The sequence below is a fragment of the Pleurodeles waltl genome, chromosome 8 (genome assembly GCF_031143425.1).
Source record: "Pleurodeles waltl isolate 20211129_DDA chromosome 8, aPleWal1.hap1.20221129, whole genome shotgun sequence".
NCBI lineage: Eukaryota > Metazoa > Chordata > Amphibia > Caudata > Salamandridae > Pleurodeles > Pleurodeles waltl.
The window spans coordinates 145,948,643-145,971,015 of NC_090447.1; the positions used below are offsets into that span (position 1 = coordinate 145,948,643).

Sequence of the window (22,373 nt, forward strand, 5' to 3'; positions counted from 1 at the left end):
GTTTCTGATGCAGATTTCACAGGGGAAAGTAATACAATTTACAATGAAAAAAGGCCAAGAAAAAACAGGCTGGAATCAGTTCAACTTCACAGATTCCAGAATTTGTTTCCCATTCCAAAGTGAAAAATGCATAATGGACGATTAATACCACAATCCTGAGTTACCATTCCGCACAGTATCGATAATTTTTGGTACAGCATTACCAATGCGGTTTCCCACATTGAGGTCATGTTGTGCATACCAGATATTCTCCCCAAAGACCCCAACACATTACTTAACTGAATGACCAGATGCAGAGGTTTGAGAAGATTTGAGGTAGTTTTCATTTAAGATAAGAAGACATTAAGGGCCTCATTGCGATGTTGGCGGAGGGGATTATTCTGTAACAAACGTGATGGATGTCCCGTTCGCCGTATTATAAGTTCCATTACATCCTATAGAACTTGTAATACAGTGGACGGGATATTCGTCACATTTGTGACGGAGTAATCCCCTCTGCCAAACTCATAATGAGGCCCCAAGTAGTTCAAAGGAATTTGGTCCCTGTGCATAAAGAACTGACATCCGGATACTACAATGTTCAGACTCAAAAGTGTAATACATGGAATGCACTATTATACTCTTAGTATCTAAATCTGATTTTGACTTAGCATACCATGGGCCAGATTCACAAACTGCATTTTGTAGTACGTAAGGTAGTACTAGAGTACTAGAGAATATTTACTCACTAAAAAAATGCAATTAACAATCCTATGAGTATAAATCTTCACCTCCACCTTTCTTATCTTTTCTGTTGGAAGATCCTCACACATGTGGAAGGGAATACAGGTAGTGGATGGAAAAAAGGGGCATACATATTACTAAACTGGGAGGTCTTAGGAAAACAGGGAGGGCTAGTGAAATTTTTAGGCAGAGACATGCACCCACCCACCCACAAAATATTAAGCCCATTGGTATAGACAGACAGAACACCTACAGTTACTACTGCCAATAAGGACCCAAAACAGTATTAAATATGATCCAGCTCAGAGCTGGAATACATCCAGCACCTCACATGGCCAACTACTGATACTGCAACATCTCCCATAGAAAATGATTTTAAACTATTTTAATATTTGTATTTACAGTTTAATGTCATACAGTTGCAAATTCTAATTACATTACTGTAAATTAATTTCATATCTGACTTGCAATAACGTTAATGCATAATAATATCTATTTTTTACTTTAGGTGGGAACTTATTTTTTACTTTTATTTTCAGAGAAATAATTTTAATATATTCAAAATAACTACCTTTTAAATTAATTAAATATGGTGAAATGTAAAAATGAAAATGTTTATTAACCTTAAAAATAAGCAATATTTCATGGTAACTACTAATGTAAATTAATGTTATATATTTATTGGAAATGTAGAACAACATAAAAATGCTGCAGCACTATTAACTTAAGTTGCATTAAAATATGTATTATTTTTAAATGTGTTGCATTCAATTAACATTCTTGTAAAATTTATTTTGGACAAAACTCCTACCCAAACTAAAATGTTTTTTAGAATCTTTATTATTTTATCATTCAAGAGTAATATAATACATAATACATAACTTTTAGCAGTACCCATCTTCGATAATAAAGTAAAATGTATTTATTTACTCGTTATATTATTAATAATTATAGAAATGTATGTATTCATTTAAAATGATTTAACTATTTTTTTTAAAAAGAAAATATTTTAATAACCTTTTACCATGAGATAATATTTAATTTTAAATTATGTTTACATTTTTTTGCATGGACCTCTGTTAAACACTATGCTTTTTCTTGAAAAAAGCCTTTTTGTTTGCTTGAAATCTATTTATTAAAGTTTTTTAACAACAAACACGTTTTAAAAATGAATACATCAGCTTATACACTAAGCATGGCATTGCAATACTTTCTGCGGCAACAAACTAAAGATGCAACAATACAATGATAGGTGAAATAGGCGCGGGACACTCAGGGGTGACCCCCACAAGAAGACACAGCATAAACCAAGAAACTGGGAAACAATTATGTCTGTCAAACTCAGGTCAAAATGTGTCTCAAAGGGCCCCTGGGCCATCACAGTTCCGTAGAATAGTGTACAAGGGAGACCCATTAGTGACAGGGGACAGGGTGGAGAGCACCTGGGTAAGTGGTCCTGGCTGCCAGGAAGTTGCTTAGTCAAAGAGCTGTAGCGCTTTAAGTGTGGGCAGAGTGAAGCAAGTGAATTCAAGGTGAGTAAAATAGCCAAGTATTGGTCGCCAGGTACACAGGAACTAGGTGTCTGTTTGGACTGGCTTGTGAGATTGCTACTCCATTGTCATCACATGCCAGAGGCACGTGAACCATAAGGTAATGTAGGGGAGCTACTGTATTTTTCAGAGCAGCACCCAGCATATGGTTGAGTCTCCAGTCAGTGTGTTTCATTGCCTCAAATGCGAGGGGCTGGATGCCTAGTATGACAGTGATGTAGCAGGCAGAGAGCAGGAACCCCACAGTGCCATTGATGTGTCCCAGAACCTCCTTACAGTAAGTAGTAATGAGTGAGCAAGACCGCCAAATGTGGCGGAAGTCTCCCGGATCCGTTCTGCAGTGCCAGCAGAGAGGACAGGTGGTGGAGTAGATGGCATGAAGGCATGTCAGAGTGTAATACTACTGAACCATGAGCTTTTAGGCAGTCTCCTGTTGGGGTATGCTTCTGTATATCTCGCCAGTGAGTCTCCCACTGCTTTTGTGAAGTGCCTTCTGTGGTGCTAGCTTGCCAGTTGGTTTGATATGGGTGAGTGGGGAGATGCAGAATGTTGAAGCACATGGTAAGTCTTAGCGATCAATCCCGTAGAACTTTCATATGCCCTGACTAGCTTCTCAAAGAACGTGTAGGCCCAAGTGGCCCCATGAGTATTGGGGGGGTAGACTGCCCAGTGGCACAGCTGACAGTTTTGCAGTCATGTTGGGAAGGTTGAAATCTGCTTTGCACAGTTCAGAGAGCTTAATGGTGCCTCCCACTAAGAGGTCTGCAGTGTCCATCACTCACCGTCCACCCCAGCTGAGGTACATATGGGGGCCGGTGCCAGGGTGAAGTCAGGGTTTCAGGTGATTGGTGTGTTGGGGGAAGGGAAAGTGGAGAGACCCCTCCTAAGTGCTATTTTGTCCCATATCTCAAGAACTGTCATATTGGGAGTAGCTATATAGGCACTTCTCGGCCTGGTGTGTTTGGGGAACCAAGACAAATCCCAGAAGGGATGACAGGCCACCACCTTGTCCATATGGAACCAGTGCTTGTTGCTGTCATGGACAACTCACTCAGAGATATACCATAAGTGTGCCGCCCAATAATATTCAAGGAGGTTGGGGCAGGCTAGGCCACCCCTGTATCTGGGCAGCATTAACAAGAAGTTGGATAGCCTAGGTAATTTACCACCGTCGATAAAGGAGGGTATGTCCCACTGTATCGTCAAGGGAGATAGGTGTGACACGGATTGAAAAAGTTAAAAAATCTTTGAGAGGATGTTCATTTTTATAATGTTAATTCTGTTTAATGAAGATATGTACAGAGGTTTCCAGTGACTAAGATCATCCAAGATGGATCGCCGGTGATCTGGCTAATAAGCCTGTGTCCAGGAGGACAGTGTGAATATTAAATTGATACCCTGGTATTCAGTTGTACTGAGGGCCCATTGAAATGGTGCCAACCTTTGAAGGATGGGAAGGATATGGTGAGATTTAGAGCGCAATACGTGGTCATGTTGACTTTAAAACCGGATCCTGCTTTGAAGGAAGAAAGCCGCCAGTATGGAGCAGACGTGTTGATTGAGGCTGAACAAAAGATCATCTGCAAGGGGGATTATCATGTGGGCTCAGCTTCCAAAAGGGATGCATTACACAGCTTATGTATGCTGGATGGTGATGGCTAACAGTTTGACTGCCAGAGCGTAGAGGAGGGGTGATAATAGGCACCCCTGACAGGTGCTCCTACAAATGCAGATGGCGGTCATATTGTGCCCAATAACGTGGATGGAGGCAGTTGGGCTACATAGGAGGCCATGATCTTGGTGATCATGCCAGGCCCTAGACCAATGTTGCTCAATACCGTCCAGAGGAAGAACCAACTCACTCTGTTAAAGGCCTTCTCTGGGTCGAGTAAAAGATGGCAGAATGGGATATTATGGTGGGATTTCTCAACCAGGTGTGATATTTAGCTGATGTTTTCCGCTCCTTGACTGTTGCAAATCAAACCAACATAATTAGGATCTATAAGGCTGAGGAGGTATCATTTCAGCCTGTTGGTCAGGGCCTTTGTAAAGATCTTTGTGTCAGTGTTCAGGAGGGCTACAGGGCGTTAGGAGAAACACTGCGTAGGTTCTTTCATCAGCTCTGGAATGAGGGTGTTCTTGGCTTCAGCCATAGTGGGCGTGAGGCCTGTCTCATGAGTGAAGAAACTGAACAACCATTGGTACTGTAAGATAAGGAGAAATATTCTGCAGAAGGTGACGGGGAGCCCATTGGGTTTTGGCACTTTCCCAGGTGGCAGTTTCCTAAATAGCCCGGTGCAGTTCCTCAAGGGTAATTGGGGCATTGAGGAGCTCCACGTGATGTGGGTCAATAGGGTCCCAGTCACAGACCTGTAAATAAGCATCAGTCATGTCCTGGGGAATGTTGTCATGGGACCCCTTCCCCTTTGTGAATGTTGCCAAAAAGGGGTTTTCAGAGCAGGCAGTGGTCCATTGGACCACTGCCTACTCTGAAAAACTGAAAGGTTTCGTTATTTTTTTTATTTTGCAACTCGTTTTCCTTTAAGGAAAACGGGCTGCAAAATAAATTTTAAAAAACTGCTTTATTTAAAAAGCAGTCACAGACATGGAGGTCTGCTGTCTCCAGCAGGCCACCATCCCTGTGAGTGCAGGGACAAGCAATGGGGTCGCAAAATGCGACCCACCTCATTAATATTAATGAGGTGGGTCTTTGCGACCCTATAGCGACTCGCAGAAGGTGTCTGAGACACCATTCTGCATATGGTTTTGCGACTCGGAATTTGCGAGTCGCTCCGAGTCGCAATTTCCGAGTCGCAAAACCTAGTTTTGCTACATCTGGCCCTATGTGTCTTAGCTTGTTGTTGGCATAATTTATGGGCTAATAATGAGCCAATTTTCCCACACCATATTACTTCTGCCTTAAGACTAAAAAGAGACATTTCAGCCTTATGGGTCCAAAGGGCTCTCAACTGTCCTCACAGAATTACAAGTTGTTGTTTTTTAAGCCTGGTGGGGGGTTTAATTTCTGTCTCTAGGCCCGTCTCCAGCAATCTGGCCTCCCTCACTCTGGCTACGGCAATTGTCGATTTAGTAGCCTTAAACAGACCCCAAAGAGTGTGAGATGGAGTGTCCAGGAGGGCATTGAGATCAAAATAGTTTGCAAGGGTGTGCACGAAGAGGAGCCATCGCAGCGGACCCCTGTGGGTGTGTGAGCTACTGGACCATACCAGCTGTGTGTGAACATGATCCAAGATGGAGATGCATGAAATGGTTGCTGTACCCAGGTTACTGAGTAGGGAGTGAGTAAGGAATAAATAGTCACTGCAAGAGTAGGAGGCATGACCATGGAGGTAAAACAAGTAATCTTGCAGGTGATTGGTGTGTTGGGGGAAGGGAAAGTGGAGAGACCCCTCCTAAGTGCTATTTTGTCCCATATCTCAAGAACTGTCATATTGGGAGTAGCTATATAGGCACTTCTCGGCCTGGTGTGTTTGGGGAACCAAGACAAATCCCAGAAGGGATGACAGGCCACCACCTTGTCCATATGGAACCAGTGCTTGTTGCTGTCATGGACAACTCACTCAGAGATATACCATAAGTGTGCCGCCCAATAATATTCAAGGAGGTTGGGGCAGGCTAGGCCACCCCTGTATCTGGGCAGCATTAACAAGAAGTTGGATAGCCTAGGTAATTTACCACCGTCGATAAAGGAGGGTATGTCCCACTGTATCGTCAAGGGAGATAGGTGTGACACGGATTGAAAAAGTTAAAAAATCTTTGAGAGGATGTTCATTTTTATAATGTTAATTCTGTTTAATGAAGATATGTACAGAGGTTTCCAGTGACTAAGATCATCCAAGATGGATCGCCGGTGATCTGGCTAATAAGCCTGTGTCCAGGAGGACAGTGTGAATATTAAATTGATACCCTGGTATTCAGTTGTACTGAGGGCCCATTGAAATGGTGCCAACCTTTGAAGGATGGGAAGGATATGGTGAGATTTAGAGCGCAATACGTGGTCATGTTGACTTTAAAACCGGATCCTGCTTTGAAGGAAGAAAGCCGCCAGTATGGAGCAGACGTGTTGATTGAGGCTGCTACATCTGGCCCTATGTGTCTTAGCTTGTTGTTGGCATAATTTATGGGCTAATAATGAGCCAATTTTCCCACACCATATTACTTCTGCCTTAAGACTAAAAAGAGACATTTCAGCCTTATGGGTCCAAAGGGCTCTCAACTGTCCTCACAGAATTACAAGTTGTTGTTTTTTAAGCCTGGTGGGGGGTTTAATTTCTGTCTCTAGGCCCGTCTCCAGCAATCTGGCCTCCCTCACTCTGGCTACGGCAATTGTCGATTTAGTAGCCTTAAACAGACCCCAAAGAGTGTGAGATGGAGTGTCCAGGAGGGCATTGAGATCAAAATAGTTTGCAAGGGTGTGCACGAAGAGGAGCCATCGCAGCGGACCCCTGTGGGTGTGTGAGCTACTGGACCATACCAGCTGTGTGTGAACATGATCCAAGATGGAGATGCATGAAATGGTTGCTGTACCCAGGTTACTGAGTAGGGAGTGAGTAAGGAATAAATAGTCACTGCAAGAGTAGGAGGCATGACCATGGAGGTAAAACAAGTAATCTTGCATATCAGGGTGCCCTTAGTGCCAGGCGTCTACTACTAGCCCCAGATCTGCTATGTTGCACTTGAGTTTAGCAGACATTGATCCAGTGTCTTGATATGTTGCAATACTTCAAACTATCTCTGGGTCCCACACATGACTGAAGTCATCTCCCGCTATAATGTCACCCACTACAACTGCCAGTTGGTCCCTAAGGATGCCCTATATGTAGAGGTCCTGTGAGTGGTTGAGGACATAGATGTTGAGCAAGGTGAGGGGGTGTGTGCCCCTTAGGATATTCAGTTTTAGAGAGTGGCCTTCCTTATCTTTGACAAGCTTTAAGATAGTGGAGCGGAATCCCGCCTGGCATAGGATGCCCACCTCCAGTGTTTTTGTAGGAGCCTGCGTCCAGTAGTGATGGCAGTATTTCAGATGGGACATGCAGTGGCTATCTACCCCAGGAGATGGGTCTCCTGGAGAAGGATGACATCTGGGTCTTGTTGTAAAAAGTATCGCCAAACTTATTTGCATTTGCTGGGCGGGTTTAGACTGTGAACGTTTAGGGAAAGCAGTTTAGTGTGTGGGGTTGTTCCCATGGCATGAGTGGGTGGACGCCACTGCTAGGTCATGGAGTGGGTCCGAGGCAGGGCTTGGCAGATGTAGGTCTGGAAGGCCCAGGTAAGACAGAGGCACTTCCCAGGGGGCGGGTAGCAGAGAGGATGTTGGTCTTATGTGGTTCACATCAGCAGTGGGTGGGGGTGGTGTAGGGAGATGTTAACCACATTGTATGTCTATTGTGGGATGACGAGGGGTTCAGATCATCAGGGCAGTGGACATTTGACCTGAAAGAAGGAAGTAAACAAAGAAAACAACTAGCAAAAAGCCAACAGGGCCTAACAAATTCATCCGCGTCCTGCGGAGATTGGCATGGATGTGCACAGATCCGACTAGACGTGCCACTCTCCTGGGGTACGAATCAAGGTGGGCGAACAGCAGGGAATGTTCTTTGTCCCAACAATAGAGAGCCAGGCAGGTGAAGCTGCAGTCAATTGTGCATGGGTAAGTGTTGAGAGTGGCCTCCTGATCCCTGTAGCCTGCCATAGCCAGGGGAGCAATGCCCCATAAGTTTCAAAAGCTGCATCATGAGAGGGAGGGCTCCCTACCCGCAGTGATATGCCGTCTTTACTGAGTCACAGTTGGCCAGTCATAGATGTAGTTGGAAAGGGGTCCTTCCCCATCCTTTGTAGGTGTGTGATTGTCTTGTTTGGCCTCCTGAGATGCACTCCCTTTTTGTTATTTGTCATGTAAACTGGATTGTAACATGCTCAGACAGGACACCAGCCCTCTCCAGCAATTACACGGGGTGGGGACAAGTCTCAACTGGGTGGTTTGTCTGAGATACCCAGCATTTTCTTTGCTTCAGCCAGGGAGCGCATGGACCGCTATTTCCCCTCCCAGTGGAATATGAGGGCAAAGGTAAACCCCCACTGACAATGGATCTCCAATGCCCTCAATTTGTACCTGATCGCCTTGAAGTTATGCCCCTTATGCAGAGTAAAAAGGGAGAGATCTTGCAAGACTTGGTAGGTATGACCTCAGAACACCAAACCTGCTTTCCCACAGGAGGCCAGCCTGATGAATTCCTTTTCAGTGAAGAAGTGGACCCTTATTAAGATGTCTGGGGCTGAGTTGGTGTGCCTGTTACACCCGGTGTGCCCTGTCAAGGACTGGTGGGGATGCAACCATGTCTCCTCAGATCATCAGCAGGAGCTCGGTAGTGAAGGCCATGATGTCATCACCTTCTGATCACCAGGGAACTCCCTGATATGAATGTTGTTCCAGCATCTTCTGTTTCTAGATCTTTCTGTTTGGCTTGCTATTTAAACTGCTGTTCCTCGAGTAGCATCACCCTGTGCCAGAGCACCTCCTGGTCCTCCATTTGGGCATCTGCTGTTGGTTCCAGGGCATCAACATGCCCCTCCTAGTTCAGAAATGCCTCTGCATTTGTTTTGGAGCCAAGTCTTAAAATCCGACCTGAGAGACCCTATTTCATAACGGATATCTTTGAGAAAGTGGTCCATGTAGTCCTGCAAGATGGTCTCCGGGGCCGAGCCTCTAGGTGCTACTGACAGGGCTCTATCTTTTGTTTTCATATCAGCTGTTGAGGCTTTGTTCCATAACAAGGTGCTTTCTTTGGCAGATTTGAGACACAGCATAATGCATCATTGCTAATGCAGCGACTGCCAATTCCAAGGTCAGGATTGTCTGATTTTCCACGCCTCACTTTCTGGCACTTTACACTGGTCACTGGTGAAGGTGCAATGGGCCTTCCCGGCCTATGATGAACAAGCAGGCAATAGTTGGTGGGATGATCAGGGCTGTATAACCCGGGCTGGTCGCAGATTCCGCACCCCTCCATGAACCCTTCACAGTGCCACCCTTGGTTCAGCAAGTGGCTGCCCTCCCCACTGCACAACGAGGGACCAGGGTTCCCCAAGCTCCAGGCAGCTCCTTCTCCAGGTGAACCCGGCCCACCTCTCGCTGCAGGTCAGGAGGCAAACAGTGCAGGTTCTGCAGGGCGGAGTCTGGAGGCACTGCAGGGGAGACTCCGCACAACCAGGGCCAGTGGCAATGACTCCTTATTCTGCAGTGGATACTGTTGAGCTGGTTCGGGGGCTGCCACACTCTCCAACTGAGCCTGTTTGAACGTGGGGGAGAGGATCCTGAAAGTTTTCAGATGATGGCCTCAGGGTGCCTGCAGACCTTTACAGTTTTACAAGCCCCCCTGCGCCAACACAACTACTCACTGCTGGAGGCAGAGGGGTGGCAGCAGCGTCCGTGGAGCTCAACCATTCGTCTTTCGGAGGCCCCTAGGCCCCTGTGGAGGAGACTTTGAGGCCAGGCAGGAACGGAGGGCTGCGGTTCCCTGGCATGTCTGGGCCACCTAGGTCCCTACACCTCTCCTTTGTGCTGGATGGCCTCCGATGGCAGCCCCTCGCAAGATGGGGGGAGGGCAGTGTTGGGCAGTGAGGTCTGCGAACATCTTCTACTGTCTACCAGTGCAGGTCCGCTCGGTTGCATTGTGCTCACTCATCATTTCAGAATCCTATTTTCGTTGTATGTTCTGTGCAAGAGAAACGCCAGAGTAGTTACATATTTTGGAACATCTAATATGCTTTTCTTAAGTATACATAGAAAAGTATTTATACTCTTAAACATGTAATAGTGCTGTTCTCAGTTCACCAGAAGTATATGTAGTGCTGTCTCCCAAAAGCTCTTTGTGTTCTCCTTGTAAGTATTACCTTGCAATAGATTCTCCTTATTGAAGATTGTTCTGGAGTGAGCCGGACGCCTGAGTATGAAGTGTGCTCCACAACAGGTTCGCCATATTTGAACGATTGATGTTCAAGAGAGAACATTGGATTTGGAAATTTTGAAGTTCTGGCCTATATAGGCATTAATCGAAGCATGGCCACCAACCAGCATTGTTTAGGTCGTTCACCAGTGTAGTTGTCTTACTCCGTCTCACCTCTCCATTCAGTTTGACCTGTGCAAAGCCCCTGTATGTATGTCAATTACGTGTTAATTACACTCTCTCTTTAAGGTAAAGCACAAGAATAATTGTGTCTATTAACCTGGCTGCTGGTTGAATAGACACTCGCACTTTGTTTTCACCAAAAACTGAGTGGTGACAACAAAAGCACTACCACAATGACACCGACCTCCCCTGCTTGAGCAAGCTAGGTTTGACTCTTAGAGGTTTTGGGCCTCGTCCAGTGGGCGCATCTTCAGTTTTCAAAAATAAATTCCCAAGTATATACCTGGTTCTGGAAAGATTTGAACTGCCAGAGGACTGCTTAGTAGTAATTGCTGAAGACCGAGTGCCGTCCACTAAAGTAATATTTTAAATACAAGAAATGCTTGCCATCCGCTTTTTATGTTGTTAAAATCCTTTGGGGGTACTGCTGGACTAAAAGTAACATGTAAGAAACAAGGGAATGTTATTTTACTCCAAGTATTTCCTCACTCTGCACTGTAATGTAGATTTTCCAAATAATTTATGATGGAAAGTCTTAATTTTGTTAAAGACACAGAGGCGAGTATTATGCTTACTTTTCCTGCTTTTATTTCAATCGCAGCTGCAGTCAAGAACAGTAACCAATCCCAGATGGTTAGCAGAACAAGTTACCAATGGGAAACAAAGAAATACAAATGGCCAATCAGAACGCAATACACATAAAGAAATACCAAGCTTGACTGCAAGCAGCCCTCTTTTCTTCTGTGAGAAAGTCATTAGTAAGATTTAAACATTGGAAAAATACAAGCAATTATACAGACAGCTAAAATTAGAGAAAACAGATCTTGGATCCAGTCCAAATAAAATACAGAGGCAGTCTTGTGGCAAGGAAGATGATAAGAATCCATAGACAGCACTGGAGGAAAGAACTTCTGTCCCATGATGGAAGATGAGCGCAAGGGTTTATCCTGAGGTAGTCGCTGTAACGTTTGTAGAGACTAAAGGGAGGGAAGAAGAAACATAATTATAGTAGATGAGTGGTGGGATAATACTCGCCTCCGTGTCTTTAATAAAATTTTGACCAGTCTGCTGATCTCAGAATATCTTCCAGACTGGAACTAACCCAGAATGCTTTGGACGCCATTGCACCCCGATATGAATGGGCTCCAAATTTGGATGTATCAGTTCCCGCAAGGGACATAATCCATTTAAACCAACGAGCTAAGGTGGGAGAAGTAACTGGTTTATGGGGTTTCCTAAAGGAAATTAAAAGTTGGGTTCCTGAAGACATTCTGAGATCAGTAATCTTTTGTTCATAAACTTTTAAACAATTACCAACACATAGTTTAGGATAGTTGGGGAAGAAAGGATAAAACACAGAAGAGATATTGGTTTTTGTACGTCTAGAAACGTTGAAAAGAACACCAGTAGGAGTAAAATGGCAAGCAGATATATCCAGAGCTCTGACATCTGAAAGACGTTTGATAGAAACTGAACACAATAACATTGTTAATTTAGCAGAAAGCATTTTGAGGGACAAGTGATCATTATCTTGCCAAGATAAAAACATTTGTAAAACAAGGTTAACGTCCCACAGAACAGAATATTTGGGTAAAGGATGATTGGAAAATTTTGCTCCCTTTAATAGCCGGCAAATGAGGGGATGTTCGCCAACGGGCTTACCCTTAATGAAGGGATGATGTAGAGAGATAGCTGAACAATAAAGGTTGATAGTCCTGTAAGATTTACCAGAGCTAGCTTGAGAAGCAAGAAAATTTGCTATTAAGCTGATATCTGCTGAAAAGGGATTACCAGATTTTCCTAAACACCAGCTGGACCAAATTGGCCATGCGGACTTGTATGCTTTAGATGTACCTGGGGCCCAGGAGTTGTTGATATAGCCTGAAGCTTCGATCAAAATTCCTGGATAGGAGGTTGAAGACCTGTAACCTTCCAGGCTGACAGAAGATGGGATTTGTTGAGGATCAGATCGTGGGGACTACCTTGGGGGTTGAGAAATAGAGAGGGAAAGGAGGGGAGTAGGACTGGGGAATCCATTGATAATTCAAGAAGGGGAGGGAACCAGACTTGGGACTGCCAAAATGGAACTATTAGAACTACAGTGTCCCTCTGGCGCCGGACTTGGGCGAGCACTCTGTTGATCATGATGAAAGGCGGGAAGGCATAATTTGCTGAATTTGACCAGTCTTGGAGGAAAGCATCCGTTGCTAAAGCTTGAGGATCCGGCCTCCAACTGAAGAATTTGGGAAGTTGTGTGTTCAAGGCAGAATTCCCAGAAACTTTTGGCTAATTCGGCTAGAGGTTTGGATCTGGCACCGCCGAGATGATTTATGTATTTGACGGCCGTGAGGTTGTCCATGCGGAGAAGAACCGAGCATTGGACTTTGTTTTTGCCTGCAAGCATCTCTAAACAATTGATGTGCAATGAAGACTCCTGAGGATACCATGTGCCTCCAGTCGATATCCGACCACACCTTGCGCCCCAGCCTGTTAGACTTGCATTGGATTCTAATACAAGATCTGGGGCTGATGCAAAGATAGTCTTGCCGTTCCAGGCTTGCAGATGGTCTAACCACCATTGAAGTTCTGTACAGGATTCTTGATTGAGGAGGATGGAGTCTGAATAAGCAAGACCCTTGCACAGGTGCTGGATTTTCAGTCTTTGGAGAGCTCGATAATGAAGGGGACCTGGGAAGATCGCTTGAATCGAAGAGGAAAGAAGACCTACAATCCTTGCAAGAGACCTTAGGGAGAGAGAAGTTTGCTGTAAAGAGTGGATTATTTCTGATTTTATGTATTTTATTTTTGAATCTGGGAGTTGAAGGGTGCTTTAAGAGGAATTTACGAGAAATCCTAGAAACTCTGTTGCTTGGGATGGGACCAGGACAGATTTGTTGGTGTTGATAATGAAACCTAGTTCCAACAGAAGGGAAGAAGTGTAAGAAAGCTGAGAGAGAGAGTGTTCATGTTTTGATGCATGAGAAGGATGTCGTCCAGATAAATGATTAATCTGAAACCTTGTGCTCTGAGCTGAGCTACTTCTGATTTCATTAACTTGGTGAAACACCAAGGGGCTGAAGAAAGCCCGAATGGAAGACAAGAGAATTGATAGGTTTGGTGTTGCCATTGAAATTGAAGACATTTCCTGTGAGCATGATGAATGGGCACAGTTAGATAGGCATCTTGGAGGTCTAGATGAACCATCCAATCTTTCAAAAGAAGCGAATCTCTGAGATGCAAAATTGTCTCCATTTTGAAGTGGCGATAAACAACGAGTTGATTGAATTGTTTGAGATTTATAACCGGTCTGATCTTTTTGCTTTTCCTGACAACTAGAAAAATTGAACTTAAAAATCCTGACTGGTGAGGTGGAACAGGCTGAATGGCATGTTTGTGAAGAAGGGAGTGGATTTCTGAAGAAACAAGAGCTGCCATGTCTGTGGAGAATTTTAGAGGAGGAGGAAAGAACCTTTGAAAAGGGGTGTCGTAGAACTCTATTGAATAACCCTGGACAGTGTTGAGAACCAAGGGGTCTGAAGTAATATCTTTCCACCTGTGGAGAAAGAATTTTAGACGCCCCCTTATGGAAAAATGGCCAGAAAATGGGCTTACTTGCGGGAGGATAGAATTTAATATTACGTTGATTCCTGCCCCTGAAGCCCCTGGATCTTTGAGGGTAGAATAGAGGTTGGAAATCTTGCTGTGATGAGTTAAAGGAGCCTCTGTAGCCTTGGTATCTGGCGTAACGGCCGGTATAGCGACCCTTTCGTCCACCGGCCCTGGCAAAAACCTGTGCATTAAAAACGTTTTTGAGAGATTGTTGAGCTTTCTCAAGTGATGCAAAGGTTGTAACGTATTTACTTAATTCCTTGATAAAGGAATTGCCAAACAACAACCCGTCAGCTTTGGGGCCTGGGTCCATAACTGCAAGGTTATCCAGTTTAGGGTCCAATTTAAGAAGTAGCCCGTTACGTCTCTCATGAGTCATAGCATAATTTGCATTGCCAAGAAGACAGAAAGCTTGTTGAATCCAGAGGGAGAGTTCTTCAGGATCAATTGAATCATTATTTTATTTGGCCGATTCCGCAATGTCAAAAATGCGGCCTAGAGGACCCACGATATCCAATAATTTGTCCTGACAGACTGACCAAGCCCTATCAACTTCTTTGCGCGGTTCTTTTCCAAACTTGGAGAAAAAGGTAATTATGGAAGTATCGATGGAGGGGGTAGAAGTAATGTGTAATGGGAGAGAAGGTCTAGGACATTCAGATCGAAGTTTGGCGCGCACTTGTTTATCTAGTGGAAGGTGTAGTTTAGCTGTAATGTATTCTGCGACATGGTCTGAAGGAAGCCATTCTGTGGAATTAGGGTGGTGAATTAACTTGGGATCAAACATGGGATTCCCTTCAGCATCCAGAAGCAGGGTAGGGGATAGAAGGTCTCCTGACGTTGATTTAATCTTTTTGGTATGAGGGCCAATCCAAAAATCAGTATTACTGGCATTATCCAAGTCTTTATCAGTATCTATATCATCCATGTCATCATCTGTATCTTTTATATTACCAATCACAATCTTGTGGGTTGAGAGAATGTTTTGTTTTTGCTTTACTCTTAGAACCCATAATGTTTTTCCCCTCCTTGTTAGGAGGCATGTGAGGAACATCGTCCTCCGTCCTGTGTGAGGCAGACTCACCTAGTCAAAAGCGCAGAGGATACAGTAGTCTGGATATCTTGAGAAGCCTCCATTGCTTTGCGCTTTCTGTTTTCCCCTGCAGACAGGGCCATCTGGGATTGTGACAGACAGGATGATACAGTATTTTCTAATTGTTTAGAAAGTTTTGACATAGAGGCAGAAACTGCCTTTGCCACAGAGGATTGAATGAATTTATTTAACTTTTCTGAAAAGACCTAATTATTGTCGTTGTTTTCCTAAAAAAAAATGAGGAAAAATCCATTAGAGAAGGTGGAGAAAATACAGACTGGCAAAAACAGGGTTCATTTTGTAGTGGGAGGACCCAGGTTAAGGGGCATGTAAATAAGGATATACTTCTGCCAACCAGAATACAGGCAGAAAAAGCCGCGCCTCCAGGGGAAGACCGAGCGTCGCAAGAGAGGCGGAAATATTTCTGTGAGGAAAGGCTAAATATAGCTGCTGGCTGGAGCGACGTCGTGTGAGGAGGAACGACGAAGAGGCTGAAGCGCGGTAAGTGCGAAACAAACGGTCGCATCAACCGTAGCAGCCGAAAGAGGGAGCCACTATTAAACAGAAAACAGAAGGCAATATGCACACGCGCATAGACGCAATAAAACTACAATATAATAAATCATGAAAACATTAAAGAAACGTTACAAAAGAAGGAACGCAATAAAGATAAACTTATAGCAAGAAAAGAGGGCTGCTCGCAGTCAAGCTTGGTATTTCTTTATGTGCATTGCGTTCTGATTGGCCATTTGTATTTCTTTGTTTCCCATTGGTAGCTTGTTCTGCTAACCATCTGGGATTGGTTAATGTTCTTGACTGCAGCTGTTATTAAAATTAAAGCAGGAAAAGTAAGAATAATACTCGCCTCCGTGTCTTTAATAAAATTAGTATTTGATCTGGTTTATGTATAGCACCTCCTACCATTGTTTTATTTCTTTTTTTGTAGCACTGTAAATGTAATGGCTAACCAGCTTGCTACGAATTGACCCTCATTTGCATTGCTCACAGTAACTCAAGCAGAGAGTAGAATTGTGGATGGATAATAGCAGTGGTGGACATATCCCACATGGAGGTTATATATACTACCCATGTCACAGCAGCAACTGATGCACCTGAAAAAGGCTCACTTGGATGCAGGGGAGTCCCTCCTAAAATCATCATGGGCTTCTCCAGAAACTGCAGTGAAGACTCACAGATTTACACAGGGGTCCCTCCCCTATCTCTGATTTATTGGTATCTTGTCAGAGTTGTTTGCATTGTAAGCAGCTGTTCCCACACTGTGGTTCTGTTTTTGTGATTATTAGGATACCATTGAAGTCATTTGGATCGAGGTGAATGGGAAACACACCCGCAAGGTTAGTGGAGAGGAAGACACTCATGGTTAGAGAAGCATAAGCCCATAGACTCTGTTCCTCTGGCTAAGGAACCCCGCCTCCATGTCAGTGTCTTCAGCAGACTTGCCACGGCCGCAACTTCACTAAATTCCCTGAACTTTGCCCAGTTGGTGCATGTTTGCTCCCTTCACTTGGCAACATTATGTTGTTTTTCAATAAACAATCTTTCCAAGCAAAAGTTTGTTTCTTGAAAACAAAAAAACACAATGGCCCACAATGGCCTTCACACGCAGGGAGTATTCTTCCTGCTTCTGGCAGCCATTGTGTGTTTTCACGTGCTAGGATTGCTATACCTCCCTGAGTGGAAAAAAACGAGTGACATCCCCCTCCAAAATAAATAATTAACTTTGAACTGAAAGGTCTGTGGCGGATGGACCATTAGGTCAAATGTTTACGCTGGCAGAGCCAGCAGCTGCTTCACTGTTGCAGCAGCGCTAATTTAGAGCAGTGCTCCAACGCTGCAAAACTCTAAATGACCCTCCAAGAGACCCGAGGACATTCCCCCCACCTTTAAATCCTCAGAGGACCAAAACTTGGCCATGGAACCATGGACATTGGGATAACTGATAGAATATCGGAAACAAAAATATTGTGTGGACAGAATATCATGTCAAAAATCTTGAGGACCAAAATATTGAGACGGTAGGTGCAAATTGGTAAGTATAGATTACTCTTCTTAACTCACAGTTTAGTACCTTGAAGAGATATATTGTCAAGCTACGTATATATAAAGTTATATAAAATAAAACTTTGCTTACCTTTAGAAACGTACCTTCTTGACATGATATTTTGTCCCGCAATATTTGTGTCCGGTATTCTGTCTGATACCGGACATCGGTTCACCAAAATGTCCTCAGTAGTGGAAGTGATGTCCCACTCTGTGACTGTCAGTGACATCATAGAAATGAACCCCTTCACACTCTTCTCACTGTGACGACCTCCTATTTACTGCTAAAGTGTTAGAGTAGTAAACAGTGAACTTTGGATCCAGAGATAACAAGTGATCACATGATCACTATTAGAGAAGGGGAGGTGAAAGGTAGCCACCGTACAACCTCCCGTATTAGTATCACATCACAACAGGGGGTGGTGGCTCTCGAAGAGCTTTTTTTGTATCCTCAATTCCGGGGTGTATACAAAAACCCTAATTAGGTTAAAATGGTTGTCTGTCTGATCACATGAAGAAGAGTCCTTTTTCTGGAAGAGGAAGCCTTGCACACTAATTGTGTCATGCTTTATCCTCCGCAACCTCTCCCCACCAGGTCAGATTAACCTCCCGTGAAATACCAGATGGGAGGGGGTTCTTAAGTAAATTGCGCTGGATAATGGTGGGATCCAGAATTATTCAAAATACCTTATGGTACCCAGGTTGTCGCCTTTATTAGAGTGGGACCATAGGTGTGATAAATAACCTTGTAGGATGGTTTGTGAGTTAGATGAATCACACCATCTATTTAGGCCAACATGTCTCTGCCCTTCTATAGCCTAACTGCTCTTGGGCATTCGTCATGGCCAAAGGATCCCTCAGACATAGGCTGAATCACCAAAATATAAAATTAAAAAGAAAATGTGAATCCTACCCAAAGAACTTCCTCCCATCTGATGGGCGGCGGACAGACAGGGCCAGTGGGCCGGTACACTGGAATTATACTGTGCTGCCTCATTTTTCGCATATTTATGAATCTCCTGCATTTGCCACATAATCCATCACCTTCTTTCTTCATACAAAATTTGTTTTTAACTCAAATGGATGAAAAGTTACTAAAAATGTCACAACACATCTTGCTGCACAGCGGTAGGCACTTCACAAAGGTTGATTGTCCAATAGCATATTGCTGTATTTTGCTGGTACACTAGTACTAATGAGCTGAAACATTTTTCCAGACAAAGTTAAATATGTAAACAAGCATTTGCAATGCAATAGGTCTCGCATTTGTGAGAGTTAGAACTATTAGCATTGTAAATGACAGTGTATTTTACCTATGTGTTTTGGAGTGTAGTGGATGTATGCCAGGTGCCAAAGCAACCCTCCCCGGCCTGTCACTGCAGGAGAGAGGACACACCAAGGCTACCATCATGGGAGTGTTTTTGCCTCATTCCTACAGACTGGCTGTTATATTATAGCTCTAAAGCCACCACCCACGCACACAACCTCAGCTTCATACTGGACACTTCGCTCTCCATGACCAAGCAAGTCAATGCCATCCCATCCTCAAGCTACAACACTCTTCGCATGCTCCGCAAGACCTTCAGATGGATCCCTGTGGAAACCAGAAGAACGGTCACCCAAGCCCTCGTCAGCAGCAGACTGGACTACGGCAACACCCTCTACGCAGGAACAACTGGCAAGCTCCAGAAGAAACTCCAGCGCATCCAGAACACAGAACGCCTCAGCACGACTCATCCTCAACCTCCCTCGCCACAAACACATCTCAGCCCACCTCAGAGACCTCCACTGGCTCCCCGTCAACAAAAAGGATTGTCTTGAAGCACCTGATCCACGCTCACAAAGCTCTCCATGACGCCGAACTGGCCTACCTCAACGAGAGTCTCAACTTCCACATCCCTACACGCCAGCTCCCACCTTGCCGCCAAAACCTGGAACTCCCTCCCCGTCAACCTATGTCTGACCCAGGACCTCCTGACCTTCTGGAAGCACCTCAAAACCTGGCTCTTCGAGCAGTAGCACTCCCCCAGCACCTTGAGACTCTTCCGGGTGAGTACTGCGCTTAACAAATCACTGATTGGTTGATTACAACATGTCAAGAAGAGCAGCGCTTGCGCGCTGCTATGTTCAACCTAAAAATTACAATAATAGTGAACTGATACTATCAGAAAAGTGCCACGTTCTGCAGCATAATTTGCATTTTATTTCTGCATAATTTAGTAAAAACTGCCGCATAGTTTCGCAGCGCTTTGCATGGTCAAACAGGATATTGTGTTATTGCTTGAAAATGGTGACATTGAAGAATGGTTAACTTCTTCGACAGTTGGTCGACGATAGCCACAGATGTCGTAAACCATTAGCTAATGCAACATGTGCACATTGTCTCAGTACCAATCGGCCAGGTGATTGGGTCACTAAAACTGAGAGCACATTATCAGGTGGATAGTTATTTTTAGATGGTGAAACGCTGTATGCCATGAATTTAACCATTCTACAATCCATGCAGTGTGATTAATACAAGAGTGCCATCTACTGTTTGCGGTTGCGAATAATGAAAACTGCTAGAAAAACATCAGATTAGACTGTGGATGACATTATTTAAAAGCCCATGTATCTCAAGGCAATGGGGAAGCAGAACACTGTCCTCTTCAAACAATAGAGTCAAGCAATGATAGAAGCATTTATCGGTGCCTCGCATTTGTCAGTTGGTAGTTCCTAAATAAACAAAAAAGTCTTCCTTCCAGGGAGCACTTTGGGAGTGGGAGTTAAGGAGTTTGTTGTGCTTTTTCTTTGAATGGGTGATTTGTTTTGTGTATTGTTTTGACTTGTTATTCAGATGTTTCTTGGTTGCTTTCGTTTTGTATTATATGTTGTACTTTCTGGCGGCGCTCTGTTCTGCAGAGGGCTTTAGCAAATATACATATTTAATTAAAACATAGAAATTTATTGGATTAGCAATCGCATGCATGTTGCAGTTTAGCAGCCGGGATACCATGTTCTGCGAGTAGTCTCATGGGTATTACATCCATTATTTATTCATTCATTTATTCAACATCCTCCTTCAAGTAAACTATGGGACTTGGTAAATTTAAAAATGAATGATTTTCTTCCCCCGTGCAGCGCATTTTGCCGCAATGGAGGGCCATCTACACTGTTTGAAGTTCTTGGTCAGTAAAGGAATCAGCATCACTCACACCCTGAGGTCCACCAATCACCAAGGGGAAACCCCCAAAGACCTGGCTGGACGCTTCTACAAGAACAACATTGTCCAGTACATAGAAGGCGTGGAGTATGAGCGGGACCACCCGGAACAACAAGAGAGTAAGTGTTAACCATTTCTCCCTTCCCTCTCTATCTAAGCTCAGAGGCATAAATCATGGCCTCTTTTAACTGTTTTGCATTATCCTTGGTGTCAAGGAGGGTTCTGGAAGTACTTTAAAATCAGATGGTAGAGTTTTTTTTTAACTATCGTGCATTTCTTACCCTTCACACCTTTTCTAAAACCTCATCAAATAGTCGGGATCATGAACAATTACTACCTTTGCATGTTTTATAGGAATAACATCATGGCTGCTAGAGCGTTCTTAACCCCTTCGCTGCCAGGCCTTTTCTCCTCCTGTGCCGAGCCTTTTTTTGGCTATTTGGGGCCGTTCGCGCTTAGGCCCTCATAACTTTTTCTCCACATAAGCTACCCATGCCAAATTTGCGTCCTTTTTTCCACCATCCTAGGGATTCTAGAGGTACCCAGACTTCGTTAGGTTCCCCTGAAGGAGACCAAGAAACTAGCCAAAATACAGCGAAAATTTAGTTTGAAAAAAAAAAAATTGGAAAAAAGGGCTGCAGAAGAAGGTCTGTGGTTTTTTCCCTCAGGATGGCATCAACGGAGGGTCTGGGGTGCTAAAATCACCATCTTCCCAGCTTTCAGGAACAGGCAGACTTGAATCACAAAACCCCATTTTTCAACACAATTTTGTTATTTTACTGGGACATACCCCATTTTTACTATTTGTTGTGCTTTCAGCCTCCTTCCAGTTAGTGACAGAAATGGGTGTGAAACCAATGCTGGATCCCAGAAAGCTGAACAGCTCTAGTTCTGAAAAGTAGACAAAATTCTGAATTCAGCAAGGGGTCATTTGTGTAGATCCTACAAGGGTTTCTTACAGAAAATAACAGCTGAAATAAAAAATATTGAAATTGAAGTAAAAAAACAGCCATTTTTCTCCACGTTTTACTCTGTAACTTTTTCCTGCAATATCATATTTTCAAAAGCAATATACCGTTACGTCTGCTGGACTCTTCTGGTTGCCGGGATATATAGGGCTTGTAGGTTCATCAAGAACTCTAGGTACCCAGAGCCAATAAAGGAGCTGCACCTTGCAACAGGGTTTCATTGTATACCGGGCACACAGCAATTAATTTAGTGAAATATAAAAAGTGAGATATAGGTATCAAGAAAACCTTTGTATTTCCAAAATGGGAACAAGATAAGGTGTTGAGAAGTAGTGGATTATTTGCACATCTCTGAATTCCAGGGTGCCCATACTAGCATGTGAATTACAGGGCATTTCTCAAATAGATGTCTTTGACACTGTTGACACTGTCTTATTTTTGGAAGGAAAAATGAAGAGAAAGACAAGGGGCAATAACACTTGTTTTGCTATTCTGTGTTCCCCCAAGTCTCCCAACAAAAATGGTACCTCATTTGCGTTGGTAGGCCTAATGCTCGCAACAGGAAATGCAACATGGACGCATCACATTTTTACATTGAAATCTGATGTGTGTCTTGCAAAGTGCCTAGCTGTAGATTTAGGTCTCTAGCTCAGCCGGCACCTAGGGAAACCTACCAAACCTGCGTATTTTTCAAAACTAGACACCTAGGGGGAATCCAAGATGGGGTGACTTGTGGGGCTCTCACCAGGTTCTGTTCCCCAGAATCCTTTGCAAACTTCACAATTTGGCCCAAAAAACACTTTCCCTCACATTTCAGTGATAGAAAGTTCTGGAATCTGAGAGGACCCACAAATTTCCTTCCACCCAGCGTTCCCCCAAGTCTCCCGATAAAAATGGTACCTCACTTGTGTGGGTAGGCCTGGCGCCCGCGACAGGATATGCTCCAAAGCACAACGTAGACACATCACATTTTCCCAAAGAAAACAGACCTGTTTTTTGTAGAGTGCCTAGCTGTGG

At 44.0% G+C, this 22,373-nt stretch overlaps 1 protein-coding gene across 2 annotated transcripts in view; it reads left to right on the forward strand.

Annotated features, from left to right (window-relative positions):
- The window catches only part of ANKRD42 (ankyrin repeat domain 42), a 241,548-nt gene that overhangs the window by 103,691 nt on the left and 115,484 nt on the right, over positions 1-22,373 (forward strand). For both annotated transcript variants that reach the window (XM_069203944.1, XM_069203945.1), the window contains one exon: positions 20,307-20,507. In XM_069203944.1, coding sequence (XP_069060045.1) covers positions 20,307-20,507 — 201 coding nt within the window. The remainder of the gene's footprint in view (positions 1-20,306; positions 20,508-22,373) is intronic.